General features: G+C 38.0%; 1 protein-coding gene across 2 annotated transcripts in view; it reads left to right on the forward strand.

Moving 5' to 3' along the window:
- Positions 1–8786: 8786 nt before the first annotated feature.
- LOC112457778 (protein kinase C-binding protein NELL1-like) overlaps positions 8787–13418 on the forward strand; it is a 35492-nt gene continuing 30860 nt past the window's right edge. For both annotated transcript variants that reach the window (XM_025021014.1, XM_025021021.1), the window contains exons 1-2: positions 8787–9127; positions 12983–13195. In XM_025021014.1, coding sequence (XP_024876782.1) covers positions 9010–9127; positions 12983–13195 — 331 coding nt within the window. In that variant the 5' untranslated portion in view covers positions 8787–9009. The remainder of the gene's footprint in view (positions 9128–12982; positions 13196–13418) is intronic.

The raw sequence follows: 13418 nt of genomic DNA on the forward strand, positions 1-13418 counted from the left end.
TATGTATTATATATAAATAAATACAATGTTTTAAATTTCATTAAAGAATTGTGGAAAACTTGGACTTACTACTGTGACTAATAGTATTGTATGAACTATACTATAAGTAAAAATTATAAGTAATGAAGTACAGCGATACATAATTAATAACAGACTATTCATAATGGAAACGATCATATTTTACAGAATTTTCAAAAACGGAAGAGAATGAATGTTTAATCAGCGCTTTGCGATTTCGTGTAAACTTCTCGTATAAGCTTACGTATTTTTAGGTTCATGCATTAATCAATTCCTTTTTCTTGTGGGCCGTATTACTAGAATTTTATCTAAAAATATCCATTTTCATGAGAAAGGCTCGTGCCTTGGCGCTTTCGTGCGAGGACGTCGATAAAATCAGCTCGTACTAGGAACGTTCGACTTTGAAAGTGCTGATATTACATATCCTAAACTTTATATGTATTGCTTTGCAGCAAGTACTTAAAATAAATAATCCTTTTGGAATCTCTATTTCCGCTTTCGTTATCAGAAATGACAAATCGTATGACGTTTGCTTCGCACGTAACTAATTCTCACTTGCGAACTTGTCCGCAGGATAAAAAATATCGATAACCACGTGGCCATAAATATCAAATGATTTAACGCAGCTTTAACACTAATTTAGTTCGCAACAAAGACAGTAGCGTACGTTCGCATCGATGAAATATATCTAGATGTTTCGCGACAAATGCACCTGTAAATCTAACGGCTGGAACTGACATCAAATTCCTCGCGGAAGTTATTAATTTCTCGGCATCACGCATTGCGGAAGAATTTTGACATTAACATCACCGTTAAATCAATCTTTCCAATGACGCATGCGAATCGAGCGACGGATCCTTAGCACGTGACAAATAAATTCGTTCGCTCGGAAATGCTGACTTTACGACGGACGCAAATTTACACAGCACTCTCAGCGAATACACATTTAACTTGGCGCATTTAATGTTGCGCTTCGCGGTTCTCGCAACGAATTAAACGAAAAGTGAGCAGTCTTAAATCTCGCACAATTGTGCAGTTTGTGTCTACCGCAGCGGCGTGATTTATCGCGAAATATATTACATGTAACGTTTCAAAAATTAATCATACACGTTCTTAACAGATTTGAGACCACCCTTGCAAATTAATAATTTGTAACTGCAGCAAATATTTCCTGAATTAAATGTAAGCATTCATTAACAAAATAATAAAAATCTCTAACAGAATTTTCTCCTTTAATAATCAAGTGTTTAGTTAATTAATTTCAGGACTAAAATTTTTCAGGTAAATTCTGTTTTACATAAAAAAAACACACAAAATCTATTTCAAACCTAGTTCAAGTATTATATAATCAAAGTGGCAAATGGGAATATGGAGATCTGAGCAGGGTTAAGCGATCGAGCGAACAGGGCTTTGATCACGGAGTGGAAACATTGCTATAAATCCTCGTCGAAAATAATTTTCATACCGTCTCTCGAGTTATATCTCAGTTATCCATTTTTCTTTCATCTCTTTATTCTTCCTTTCGCATTCTCGTTATTTCTCCGACTGGCGCCTGTTCCAGTCGGGCAATTTCCTTCTACTCTGGCGTCAACCAAGACGCATGAACGTTATTATATTTCTGTTTTTGCAATATTTTTCTAGCGGAGACACGCAAATTCTGAGAGGCTGGAGATGAATAATTGCTCGTATCACATTGTTTTTCCTCGGTTATGTAAGGTTATTATGCAGCTTCTGCTGTAATCTCAAGGAAATCTTTTCGGGGGTAACTGCCCCCCTTTGTGTGCGCGATTGAACGCAAATGAGTTAATATAAGTATATGAAATTCTTTTCAAAATAGAAATACTTCTTTATACAGTAATAATTTAAATAAACAGTATACTACTACCATTAAATATACATATTTTGACATTATTTAATAATGTTAAAGTGAAAATTAAAATAAATTATAAAAATAATAGAAAATTTATTGCTATGTATAAAATTATAATTTTCAAAAAATCATAGTAAAACAGAAATAGATGTTATATTTCAAATTTCTTGATAATATTCACAACACATATAACAAAAAATAATTCCTTCCACAGAGGAAACAACAAAAATGATTAAAAGAAAAGTAATACGTCTACAATATAATATTGGAAAGTTGACTTTACAGTTTATTCAGCAGAGGTGTGTATAGTGCACGATTATATGAACGCGTTCGTATGTGAGCGGCGCCAAGGCGTCGAGACGCTGCGCGACCGATCGGTTGATGTCTCGTGAGTTCGCTATAATCCTTCCTTCCGTCGTACTTAAGTCGCAATTAATCCCCAGATATGGGAATTGCATTTGTTAAACGCCGCTCAAATTGTAGAAAAAGCGATTTTATTAATTTGCAAGCAAGAGTTAATCCTATTTTCTCTAATAATTTGATTTAACTTTTTCTACGCAAATTAATTACTTTTTCAACAAATATTTACTTAAAAAATAGAGCAGACAAAAAATAAAACTTTTACCGGCTTTAAAGTAAAAGTCTGTTATTTTTTTTTTTTGATAGACACATTCGTTGGCTTGTGTACTTAACTCATTTTCCCCTAACGCGAATCGATACGCGCTTTAACGATTTCAGTTTGTCAAGCAACTGTGCGTCGCTTCGCGCGATAATGTATTGTGGTCGCAGAGAAGTTTGCATGATCGTGAAATATTAAGCAGTCAATTAATAATACTCCGTAATATATTGCATCGACGATGACGACGATATTATGACCGTGAAGCAATACTTGTTACGAGCGTGTCCTCGGCGACACGCGATACGCGTGGCGCGGCGCAAATGACAATGGTTTTGACGCACGTATCATATCATTCCTGCGCGCCTCGAAGGCACTCGGCATAAAGCGGAGCACTAGTTTCATTGCTAATGACGCTTGGATTTACGATATCGTTACCGTGTCCGCGACAGGAGCAAAGCCAGCCGCAGCAGCGGCAACCAATTACAACGTCGTGTGCACTTGACGCGCTGGAATATAGATCGTCGCGATCCGTCAAACCGACGACGACTCCATCCAGTCTGATCGTGACGGACCACGATATACGAACTCGCTGTGAAACGATGAAACGACTATTAATCCCGGGACGATAACGGAAGTTCGGGAATAAACTTAGGGTGCCATCTTCCCCTTCGTCGCTTAAGATTACCTAATGGTTAAAGGGGAGAAACGAATTAAAAAGATTCTTAATTTAATGAGTGACTTAAAGAGCACAGACGAGAATACGAAAGAGTCGCAATTTTTATACGATATAAAGTCTAAGATAAAACCTGATCCTAGAAATCTCGAATTACACAGCAATGGATTGTCAAATCTAAAAAAGTTACGATATATCAAATCATAGATCTATGCCTGTAATTTAACGATGCGACTGCACGACGATGTAGAGATATTTACATCGCGGAGACACGCGGGCGTTTCTCACGTGTCTCGTGGCGAACCATCATTTTGGAAGCACGTCACGGAGGCTCGCCTCGTAAAGCAGCATCGTTGTAGCCGGCTTACGAGTTGTCGCAAAAATAGTAGTTTGGAGGGCTCGTAAAGCTTCACGCGTGATTTTGTTGCCCGTGAAACGCGCCCTATTCCCATTCCCGCCATCCTTTTATTTGCCCCCTCCCTTCTACCCCCTTTGCTATAATCCATTGCGAAACCTGACAACTTAACCCTTCATTAGCTTCACGACACGCCCGCGCTTTACCGAAATGTGTACCGCGGCTTATAATATTCGTGCCTGAGTGACAACGTTATTTCGGGAATGGAGCAGAAAATGCGTCTCCTGCGTTTTATTCCCTTTAAATTAGAATATATTTCTGCGGATGGAGAAGCTGAACTGTTTATACAATCATTGTATGTTTGTTGCGTATCACTTTGTCGCGTTATTAATATAATAGCGCGACGCTTTACAGAGTCTTTGAATTCGATTATCATTATTTGTAAAAGCTATTAAATTCATATACATTCTGAGTAAATTGGTTATATATTTAATTCCTCAATTATGCCATCAAATATCACTAGAAATAGGGGAGAGTTGGATATTACCGCGCGTAACTATTTGTATAACGCACCTACAATGATGTTAATATCATAGAGTAACACGAAATACCCCACCCGCATGCGCCGTCAATTCGTTCCGGCCGTCCATGTAAAGACACTGCGCTCTGGAAGCTTTTCTGCTTATTCGTTGCAATTTTGCTGGTAGTTTCAATAAGAGGTGAGTAATATAATATTTACATTAGAGAAATAAATTTGACGGATTTGATAGGCTAAAACACTATAAAATTAGGTTGCAAAGTGATTTTAGAAACACGCGTTTCTTTCCTATATATTTTAAGGTTATAAAGTGAAATAATTGAGTTTGATAATATTACGCCCAAGGTATAATACTCATAGGTATAACGATAACTGTGTGTTAAGAGTTACCAAGACTGTTTAGTTTACAATGTAAGATGGTTACAGAAAAGATCGTTATTGCTTAGGTTTTGATTTGAATTTATAATGATCGTTATTTGTTAACACATTTACTTATTTTTATATGTAGGTACCTATACCAGGCGATATTAATGCATAAATATAAAAAAACATTTTGTTATTGTGTTCTACTTCATGTCGCTGGCTGAAGCCAGAGTAATTTTTATAGGCACGGTTTTATTAAACTGGGCACGATTTTATCAGACCAGTTTGATAATACCGCGTTTTCTCATTTTTTGGAAAATTATTAATATTTCAGTTTGTGTTTAACTTTCAAGATTATTGCTATGATATATGGATAGCCAAATAAATTACCTATCTAAAACTGCGCATCTTGTTTTTTTTTGAAGCATTTCTGAGCTTAGATATACGCTTCAGTTCTTAGGGGTTCGGTAATATCCAACTCTCCCCTATAATCATTTCTTACTTCCGTAACTTTCATAATGCTTCGTTACTGCCGGTCATTACACATATAAATTAATAGCATTAAGTTCGTGACCTTTAAGACATCTATAGAAAATTTCCAGCAAATTTCGCGTATAAATTGCACATGTAAACAAACCGGCGCTCTGATTTCTCATAGTTATTTTCGTCTTTATTTTTATCGCGTAATTCGATGATCAGATTGGAGAAAAATCGTCGGAATTAAACAACACGGGGTTACTGTCCTTCACCGCCGGAATCGAGAAGTGATATAAGCGAATTATACAGCCGTTGCCTCGCGACCATCCCTTTAATTAAGCAAGGATTAAAGGGGTCGCCTCCATGATACATAATCCTCATCGAGTTTCGATTCCTTAAGCTTATCTAGCTAAGTAGATATACGTGACTGGAATATGACAGTCGACGATATTGAGATAAAACCATTTAATTGATGAATTTTTAAACATATTAACGATATATATATAATTTATTATACAAAAACGCTGCATTACATTAACGTTTAACGACACATTTTTTTTTATGAATTTCGGAGATTAGCTATTCTAAAAAACTTAAAGAATTAATTGCAATAATATTGTCGTATCAATTCTCGAATACGTAAAATTACTTACTAATGCATTTATCGATAATGGAAAATATCTGTGAATATACCAATAAATATCTCTGGCTCGATGAGCTCGATCAATAGCCGACATACACGAGATGGTTTTGCGATGGAACGTAAATTGTTCGGTTGCTCCGCGTTTCGCGATTGGCGCTTAAATATTTTAACGCGTTAAGAACTGACGCGCGTAAAAATAACGCGAGATTCCAAATTATGATTTCATATCTCACCTGTTTACACGAATGAATCATTCCGTGACGCGTGTTCAATTGCTGATCGAGTAATTCGATAGAGATGCATGCATTATTTCTCCACCGTACTAAAATATTGATATTTTTCTTCCGATTTTTGAATGTTTACGACGCAAACAGCGCTAGCTATATTCCTCTATCAATGCTGTATAAATACTTTGATTTAAAATACAGAATATTATTCGTTCGCGATATCAAATAAATAAAATTATCAACTGCCTGTTAAATTTTAGCATAGCATATTGAACTAGACGAATATCGCGTGATGTCATGTCTTTTACGTGAAGATGTTGCATGGGATGATGCTTCTGCATAAAAGCATTGTCCCATTAAAATTGGACAGCGCCAGAAGAAAAACGAGTCAATGTCGTGCGTGGGTTTTCCTTAGAGAATGGGCCTTCGATGCCGCCATAAAGAACCGAATTCCCCCGCTCGAACGAAGCCGATCGAGCAGGAGAAGTGGAGAGAATCGCGGCGGCACCTCTATTAAGAATAGAACGGGGCGGATTTAGATATCCTCGCGCCGCACTGAGTCGCGGCACCTGACTGACTGGGGATGTCCACGCGAGAGAGCGTGGAAAATAGCCTAATCTCGTTTAGACAAGGGAGCCAGCCGGAGCGTCAAACATTGACGCAGCGCGTTAACACCATTGTTCGCGGCGCGAACGTAGAACTAATGGATTCTTCGCATAGTTTCCCCATTACGCCCTTATCTAGTCGCGCGAGCTTTATCTCATCGGGATCTCAATGCCGAGATTATTTGAGCCAAGGTAGCTCCGAGCTGCCTCTCGTCGATGTGTGTATGCATAACGCGATAGTGGTAATCCCCTTTGTCACCTTTTCAGCCTTTGGTAACCTTTTGGTACCAGGGAGATGCACTTGAGTATCGTAGGAAAAATGCATCTGAATTTCTTTAAAAGTTCTCAAAAGTAGAAAAGCAGATTCGATTAATAAAATACTGTCTCTCTTATTAATTAAATTCTTAAGAAATTAAATGGTACTCAATATAAACATTTGTTAATTTTGAATAAAAATTTTATGTTAATTTCCCTTTTGTATGTAACGTTATATGGTGCATATACGGTGCGGTAACGTGCACAGATATAGTGATTGCGTTGTCGCACAGCGATTAGGTCAACATGGCGAATCGTTGTGTCTTCAGCGCCTGTTGGGTGGCAATTTGTATGATAATAAAATCCATGCGCTATATTGGTTTATTTATAATATTCTGCTATTCGGTCGTTATGGCCGACGTTATGGCAGCCGTATTAATAAAGGAGTCGTGTGTGTGTGTGTGTGTGTGTGTGTGCGCGTCGTAATAGAGGATTAGGCCTCCCCTTCATAGTGGATGCTCGCCATGTTACGCTTCGCATTTATCCTGCCCTGTATATAATCTGCCGTATAAATTTCATTACACAATCGTATAATCTGAGCCGCAAGCTCAGATCTGTATACCCAGCATCCGCATTGCGTCACGTGAATTACTCTCCCTTCTATCAAACGTCGAATATAGAATTAAGATCGAACAATGTTTTCAACCGCGAAATATATTAGACCCTAGATAATTCAATAATTAGCTTTAAACGCGTGCAGCTCGAAACGTAAATATTGGATTCTCCAAGACTATATTCTTATACCGTTCAGCTTGACAGACGTATGACATGTTCATGTACCCCCGTACGTACTTGATATTGCTAGATATATGCGCTATATTGGATAGACGTGTGACAGATTCCTCAGCCGTTGAAATATTGAGTATCAGACAAGCATAGATGAGCTTATGCCAAGTTATACCTGCATGCATAATGTTGCGTGCTTTCTTCTGGGAATGCATTGTAATACGTCCTGAGAATTTCATTGCGTTTCTACTTAATCTATAATTCAAAATATTTTTCTTTCCCACACAATCGTGGTGAGATTCTTTTTGCACGTATCGTAGAAAACTATTTTCCAGTTTATAATATATTACGTATAAAAATGGATTATATCGGGCAACAATCGTGCGATGAATCATGACAGTTGTTTCTTGTTTCTATGTAAATGTTTCTGTGTAAATGCATCAATCGAACAGCCGCGGTGCAAGAGCATCGGTGATCGAGGGAGAAATTGGCCTTTGGGTGATTCGTTGCGGCTTTTATGAGGCTGCAAAAGCGATTACTGCAGATTGCTCTCATTAGAGGCGGCCTTGTCGACGACGCCGCGGCCGTAACCGCGGGCGTTTCGCATCAAAACGGATGCCGCGAGTGCAATTAGATTTAATGCAAAATTGAATTACGCGGAAACACCGATCGCAACGCGCTGCATTGTTTCACGACTAATCAACCGTCGCGTGTGAAACATATCGCAAAACTATAATATCGGAAAACAAATTATACGCATCGAACTGCGATTTTAAATTAGAAAGCAAATATATTTTTAAAATAATCGAGATTTTGAAAAAAAAAAAGTTATTCGAGCGGAAATTCTTATCTGCTTTTCTCGTAAGATTCTTTCTCACTCTCGCTTTTCTCCGCGACGTGAAAAAAAAAAGAAAAATATCGAGGGAAGAGGGGCAACTCTAGCGTGAGGCGAGTCGTCGACCAACTAGAGCCGCGACCTTGACCGTTTGATGATCGAATGAGCACGCGCGAGGTGGCGGCGGCCGCCGTATTATCGCACTGGCAAAATTCGACGATCCACTGCCGGGAAAATCGAACACGCGGCGGACGTCCGCGTCGCATCGCATGGCGACGGCTCGTGTGCGAGACCAGACGTCGCTTTTTTACGCTGACGCTGCGAAATACCGTTGTCCGGCTGGCCAGGCGATTTCTGGCCTGCGATCGAAGAATCCACCCCCCCCCCCCCCCCGATGCCGAAGTCAGTCGATCGTGAACTACCTCGATGGTGCAGCAAAGGCCAGATTTCGCCGGCGATCGATCACGGTTTGTCGCGATGAGCGACACACGGTGTATATCATTGATGTTCTGAGGTGGCCGGTGGACAGAATGGGGTCGTGAAAATAATGGACGAGCTGGATCTCAACGGAATTTGTTATACCTTTGTCAATTTCTTTTGTTATGTCTTTCGCTTTAACATAAGCGCAGAGAGCACGGACAGTATTAAGTATTTATTTCGAATTACATCAAATATGTAACGAGTAATATATAATAAAAAGCTAAAGAGAGTGAGCGAACAATCGTCATGTGATTATAAAATAACTATGTCGTCTCTCGCGTTGAGAAGAACAGTGTCATCTTGGTGTTTTCTTATTCTTGTGACAATAGTAACGGGACAGTTAAAGATAGGAAAGTTTGACAAACACGAAGATGTCTCCAAACGTGAGTACTTCCATCTAATAACTTCAAGATATATATAATAACATAATTTCTAATTTATCAAAATCATATTATCATACTTACGAATTAAATTTTTATCATATTTATGTATTAAACTCTACTTCAACAATTGTTTTAAAATAATTATTTATAAAATAATCGCAGCTTTACTATTATTATTTTGTTGCTAACATTCTTATTAATTAATCAATTGATCAATTTAAACAAGACATAAAAAGAAGTTTATAACAATTTTAACATAACTATAAATTCTATATTTTATTACTTGTCACTGATAAAACTCGTTTCCTGTTCGAGAGTTAAAGAAGCAAGGAGATCCTGTCGTTACACAAAAATTCCGGCGGCAATGTTTTCAGGGTGAAAAAGTTTGCCAAGTCTTATAACGCGGAAAGCATGGAAGAACGAACATCTCGATAATGTGCGCTCGTGCGTATCTGACGAAATTCATCGCCGCGCGTTTCGGTGTTCCCCGGTCTGTCTCCCCGGTTCCGGGCTTCCGGGCTTCCGGGGGCTGCGACCCCCTCAAGGAGCCGACCGCGAGACTCGTGCCAAGGGGGACCGGAGGTCGCGGAGGAACGGAAGGTGTCGATCGATGAGTCGTGTGCCGTGTACGAGGACGGGTTGGTTTCCGCGCGGCTTGACCGTCGCGTGTTATCGATTCGCGAGCGAGCACACACAGTCTCTGGCATTCGGTACCGCCTCGCTTCATCGTCGCCGTGAATGAAAGACACGGTCATGCGACGATCAGCCGGTGTGCGATTTAACGACTTGATGTCGAATGGGTGTGATCGGTAACAGAGATAGGATTGCTCTTCGGCATGAGTTATTAAGCGAAACACGAACGTACAAAAATGAAAACATAATTTCAGTAATTGCCAGCTCGATATCTCGATAGAGTTATCAACATTTCGAATTATATTTCTTACGTAAATGTTATAAATTATTAAATTATTAAATTTTCATCCTTTTGAATTATAGATATTTATATAGAACGGTAATTTAATTTTTATATTGTGTAATGTGATCCGACACATATAGCGTAAAGGTATAATTTTATAAATTAATTAAACTTTTATTTACGATGAGAACGATGATGTCGCTCGACTCTGACGTACTTACTTATCGATGTAATCGTAGCAGTCGTTATGAATGCCAGAAATGTAACGGTGACGGTCGTGCCAGGAGAGACACCACGTGTCACGTGTTCTCTCTTACTCTTTCGCTCTCCCTCTCGCGAATTTGACGATAATGCCGCGTACGGTTCGATACCGGGCGTCGCGACGCCCGGCAGTCTGCCACTGTTCCGTCCATCCTTCACCCAACGTCATCCCGTCTTAGAAGACGCTTACGCGTTTTCTAGTACCGACGAAATCTCTTGTGTAACGAGTCACATAGGCGCCACCATTTTCAGTTTCGGTTAATAGAAAGTTACAGATGGCAATTTTATCAGTGCTATTATATTACTCTAGAGAAAGAGATATTTCATAAATATTCTATTAACTCGAAATACAATGAAAATAAAAAAAAATGATAATATGACAAAAATACTTATAATATAATATCATATGACTATAAATTATTCTATTTCCAGCTACATAAAAAATAAAAAAATTTTTAATAAAAAAACAAATATACAATTTAATTTCCACTTCTATTCAATTGTTGTTATTATATTAGATAGGAAAAATAGTCAATAATAGTCCTTCGAAATGTAACAAAGACAATATCTACAAATGGAAGTTCCGTACTCATTGCAATAATCAATCGTGTTATGTACTTCCCTTAAATCTGTAGGTATTACATGAAATTTTTATATAATTCTATATTTACATAAAGTATAATAATATGAGCTCTAGCCATGGTATTGATTAAAAGATTCGTAAAATATAATTGTTAAATTAATCAAACATTTCGTTTATTTTTGCACGGAAATATTTTATTCAATTTAAGCATTATTATCATTAGGCATAATTATTATGTCTCTCTTAAGAAGGTTTATCAAAGGTCAATCAAAGAGTAGGAACATGTATTATCAGATTATTTTCGTAAGAAATTGGGTCTATCGTTTATGATGTAAAGGAACATTAGTTTGATGTGTTTGCCTAGCGATGTGTGAATCTCGTGGTGTTCAAAGAGGAGCATATGTGCGTAAATAAACTTTGAGGACGCGAAATGATCGGCGGTGAACCTGCTTACAGACACCTGCCTGGTGTTTTCTTAACGCGGGCTAAAAATATCATTCTAGATTTCGGTGACTGCATTTAAACAAATCGTACTCTTGGACGCACGCCTTCCTGTTGGCGGTGAATGTTGCCAACACTGTTTATGTTCTGATTTATTAACTTCGCGTTTTCCTCCGCATATCTACTTATCTTTGTCTTCGATATTATTACGAATGCAATCGATTGAAAAACCCTCATTGCCGATTTCTCTGACATCGTTATTTTATTAATTCATTTCTATCATCCAGAAGGGACAAAAGTTCTTAATTTTTAAATCATTAGAAAAAGTTGTAATCGGATCACATTCGATATCGGAAAAAGTATTCACATCTTCGTCATTATTAATGTTTAATTGATTTTATACTAGTGCATACAGCCAAGCCAACAATTTATCTATTAGATTTAATTATACTGCTATACTTTAGTCGAATTAAGCTAAATAAGTTATAAAACTATAAAATAGAAATATCTCACAATTATTTTACGTTGTAGAAATAGTGATTTTTGCAACCTCAGAATAAAATTTCATTCACGAATGTATTCGAATTCTTTATGAAAAGAATGTTAAGAAAATGAATTTTTCAGAGTAATGAATCTTGTAAAAGAATGAAAGATTTATATTAGATATTATTTTTAAAAAATTTAAACGATTTAAAAACATTTGAAAGAATCAGATTTAAAAGAAGATTTAAAAGAATTTTTTGTTTTCTATCAACATATATAGGATACCTCATTATAAATATCCGCCTTCGTCGTATCAGTTCTACACATCTTATCCATTAACGTCCTCTTTCGACTTTCCACCAATCAGTTTTTGTCAGAAGGGAAGAGCAGGTTTTCGTGGCGACCGTGTGTCTCACGTAACTGAACAAGGGTTGTCGCTCATCGCGAAAGTAGCAGCCAGGGGTTGTCCGCCCAAAACGGACAGACCGGCAAACTTTTTTTCACGGGACTTCAATCATTATCAACGTGAAGTCGGCGCGACAGAGGCGGAATGGATTTCACTTATACAGAGAGAGAAAGAGAGAGAGATGCGATAGATAAAACAGGCTGTTTACGGGGCGGACGGTTTCGCGGAAGGGGTTGAAGGCTTCATGGAACGGGGAAAAGCACGGAAACGCCGATAACGAGCGACGCTGTGAAGAGTCGATCAATACCACCATTTCGAGAAGTCTACGTCATCTATGATCGTTTTCTTCTCCTTCTTCTTTTCTTCTTCTTCCTTTTCCTCGTCTTTTTGATTTGATCTGATGAAAGATTAGTTGTAATTTCATCGGGAAATTAACTCTACTGATGGGGGACTTTTCCTTGCTAACGAATGTAACCGAAATCGAATAGTTGAGAGAAAAGAAGAAAAATGAATAATTGTCCGATGAACAAAACAAATTCGAAGTCCTTTTATCACGCAGAGATAAATTTTGCATATTGGATCGAAACAATATGATGTTGCTCGATTTACATAACATGAATGCGGAATTCTTAGAAGTGGGATAGAATTGTCATCTTTGATATAATTGACTGTCGTCACTGTCGTGTCATTAACGTTTTTGCGTAGCAGTGATATAACAATAATCAAACGATTGTTATAACAGATGTCTTAAATTGACTGTTTCAGTGTCTGGAACGACGAATAAGAAAGAGGAAGAGACGGCGGTATCTTCGGTCACAGAAGGACCTAACATAGTCCTCGGCACGAGAACAAGGACAGGGAGCGACCCTGGAGGAGGTATAGATCTATTAACAGCTCTACAGCTTCACAATACTACTCGACAGGGCGTTACGCAGGTGCCGGGTCTGGTTAGACTGAGACCAGCCTATTATCTTCAGGGTGAGTCAACTTTGTTCGGTATTTTCGGCCCGGCTCGACTTTTTATTCGAGATATTCTCAAAATCTTTAATCATCGTCTGCATGATGTTAAAAAAAATTCTCGGACATCGCGAGATAGCGATTTTAATCTTAAATGTAGAAAAGAATCAATCAATAATCAAACATCACATGTTTCTTTTCTACGGATTCTAATTGAATTTCCCGCAGACAATTTAATTTTTCG

The sequence above is a fragment of the Temnothorax curvispinosus genome, unplaced genomic scaffold (assembly GCF_003070985.1).
Source record: "Temnothorax curvispinosus isolate PA1 unplaced genomic scaffold, ASM307098v1 QBEX01000740.1, whole genome shotgun sequence".
Taxonomy (NCBI): Eukaryota; Metazoa; Arthropoda; class Insecta; order Hymenoptera; family Formicidae; genus Temnothorax; species Temnothorax curvispinosus.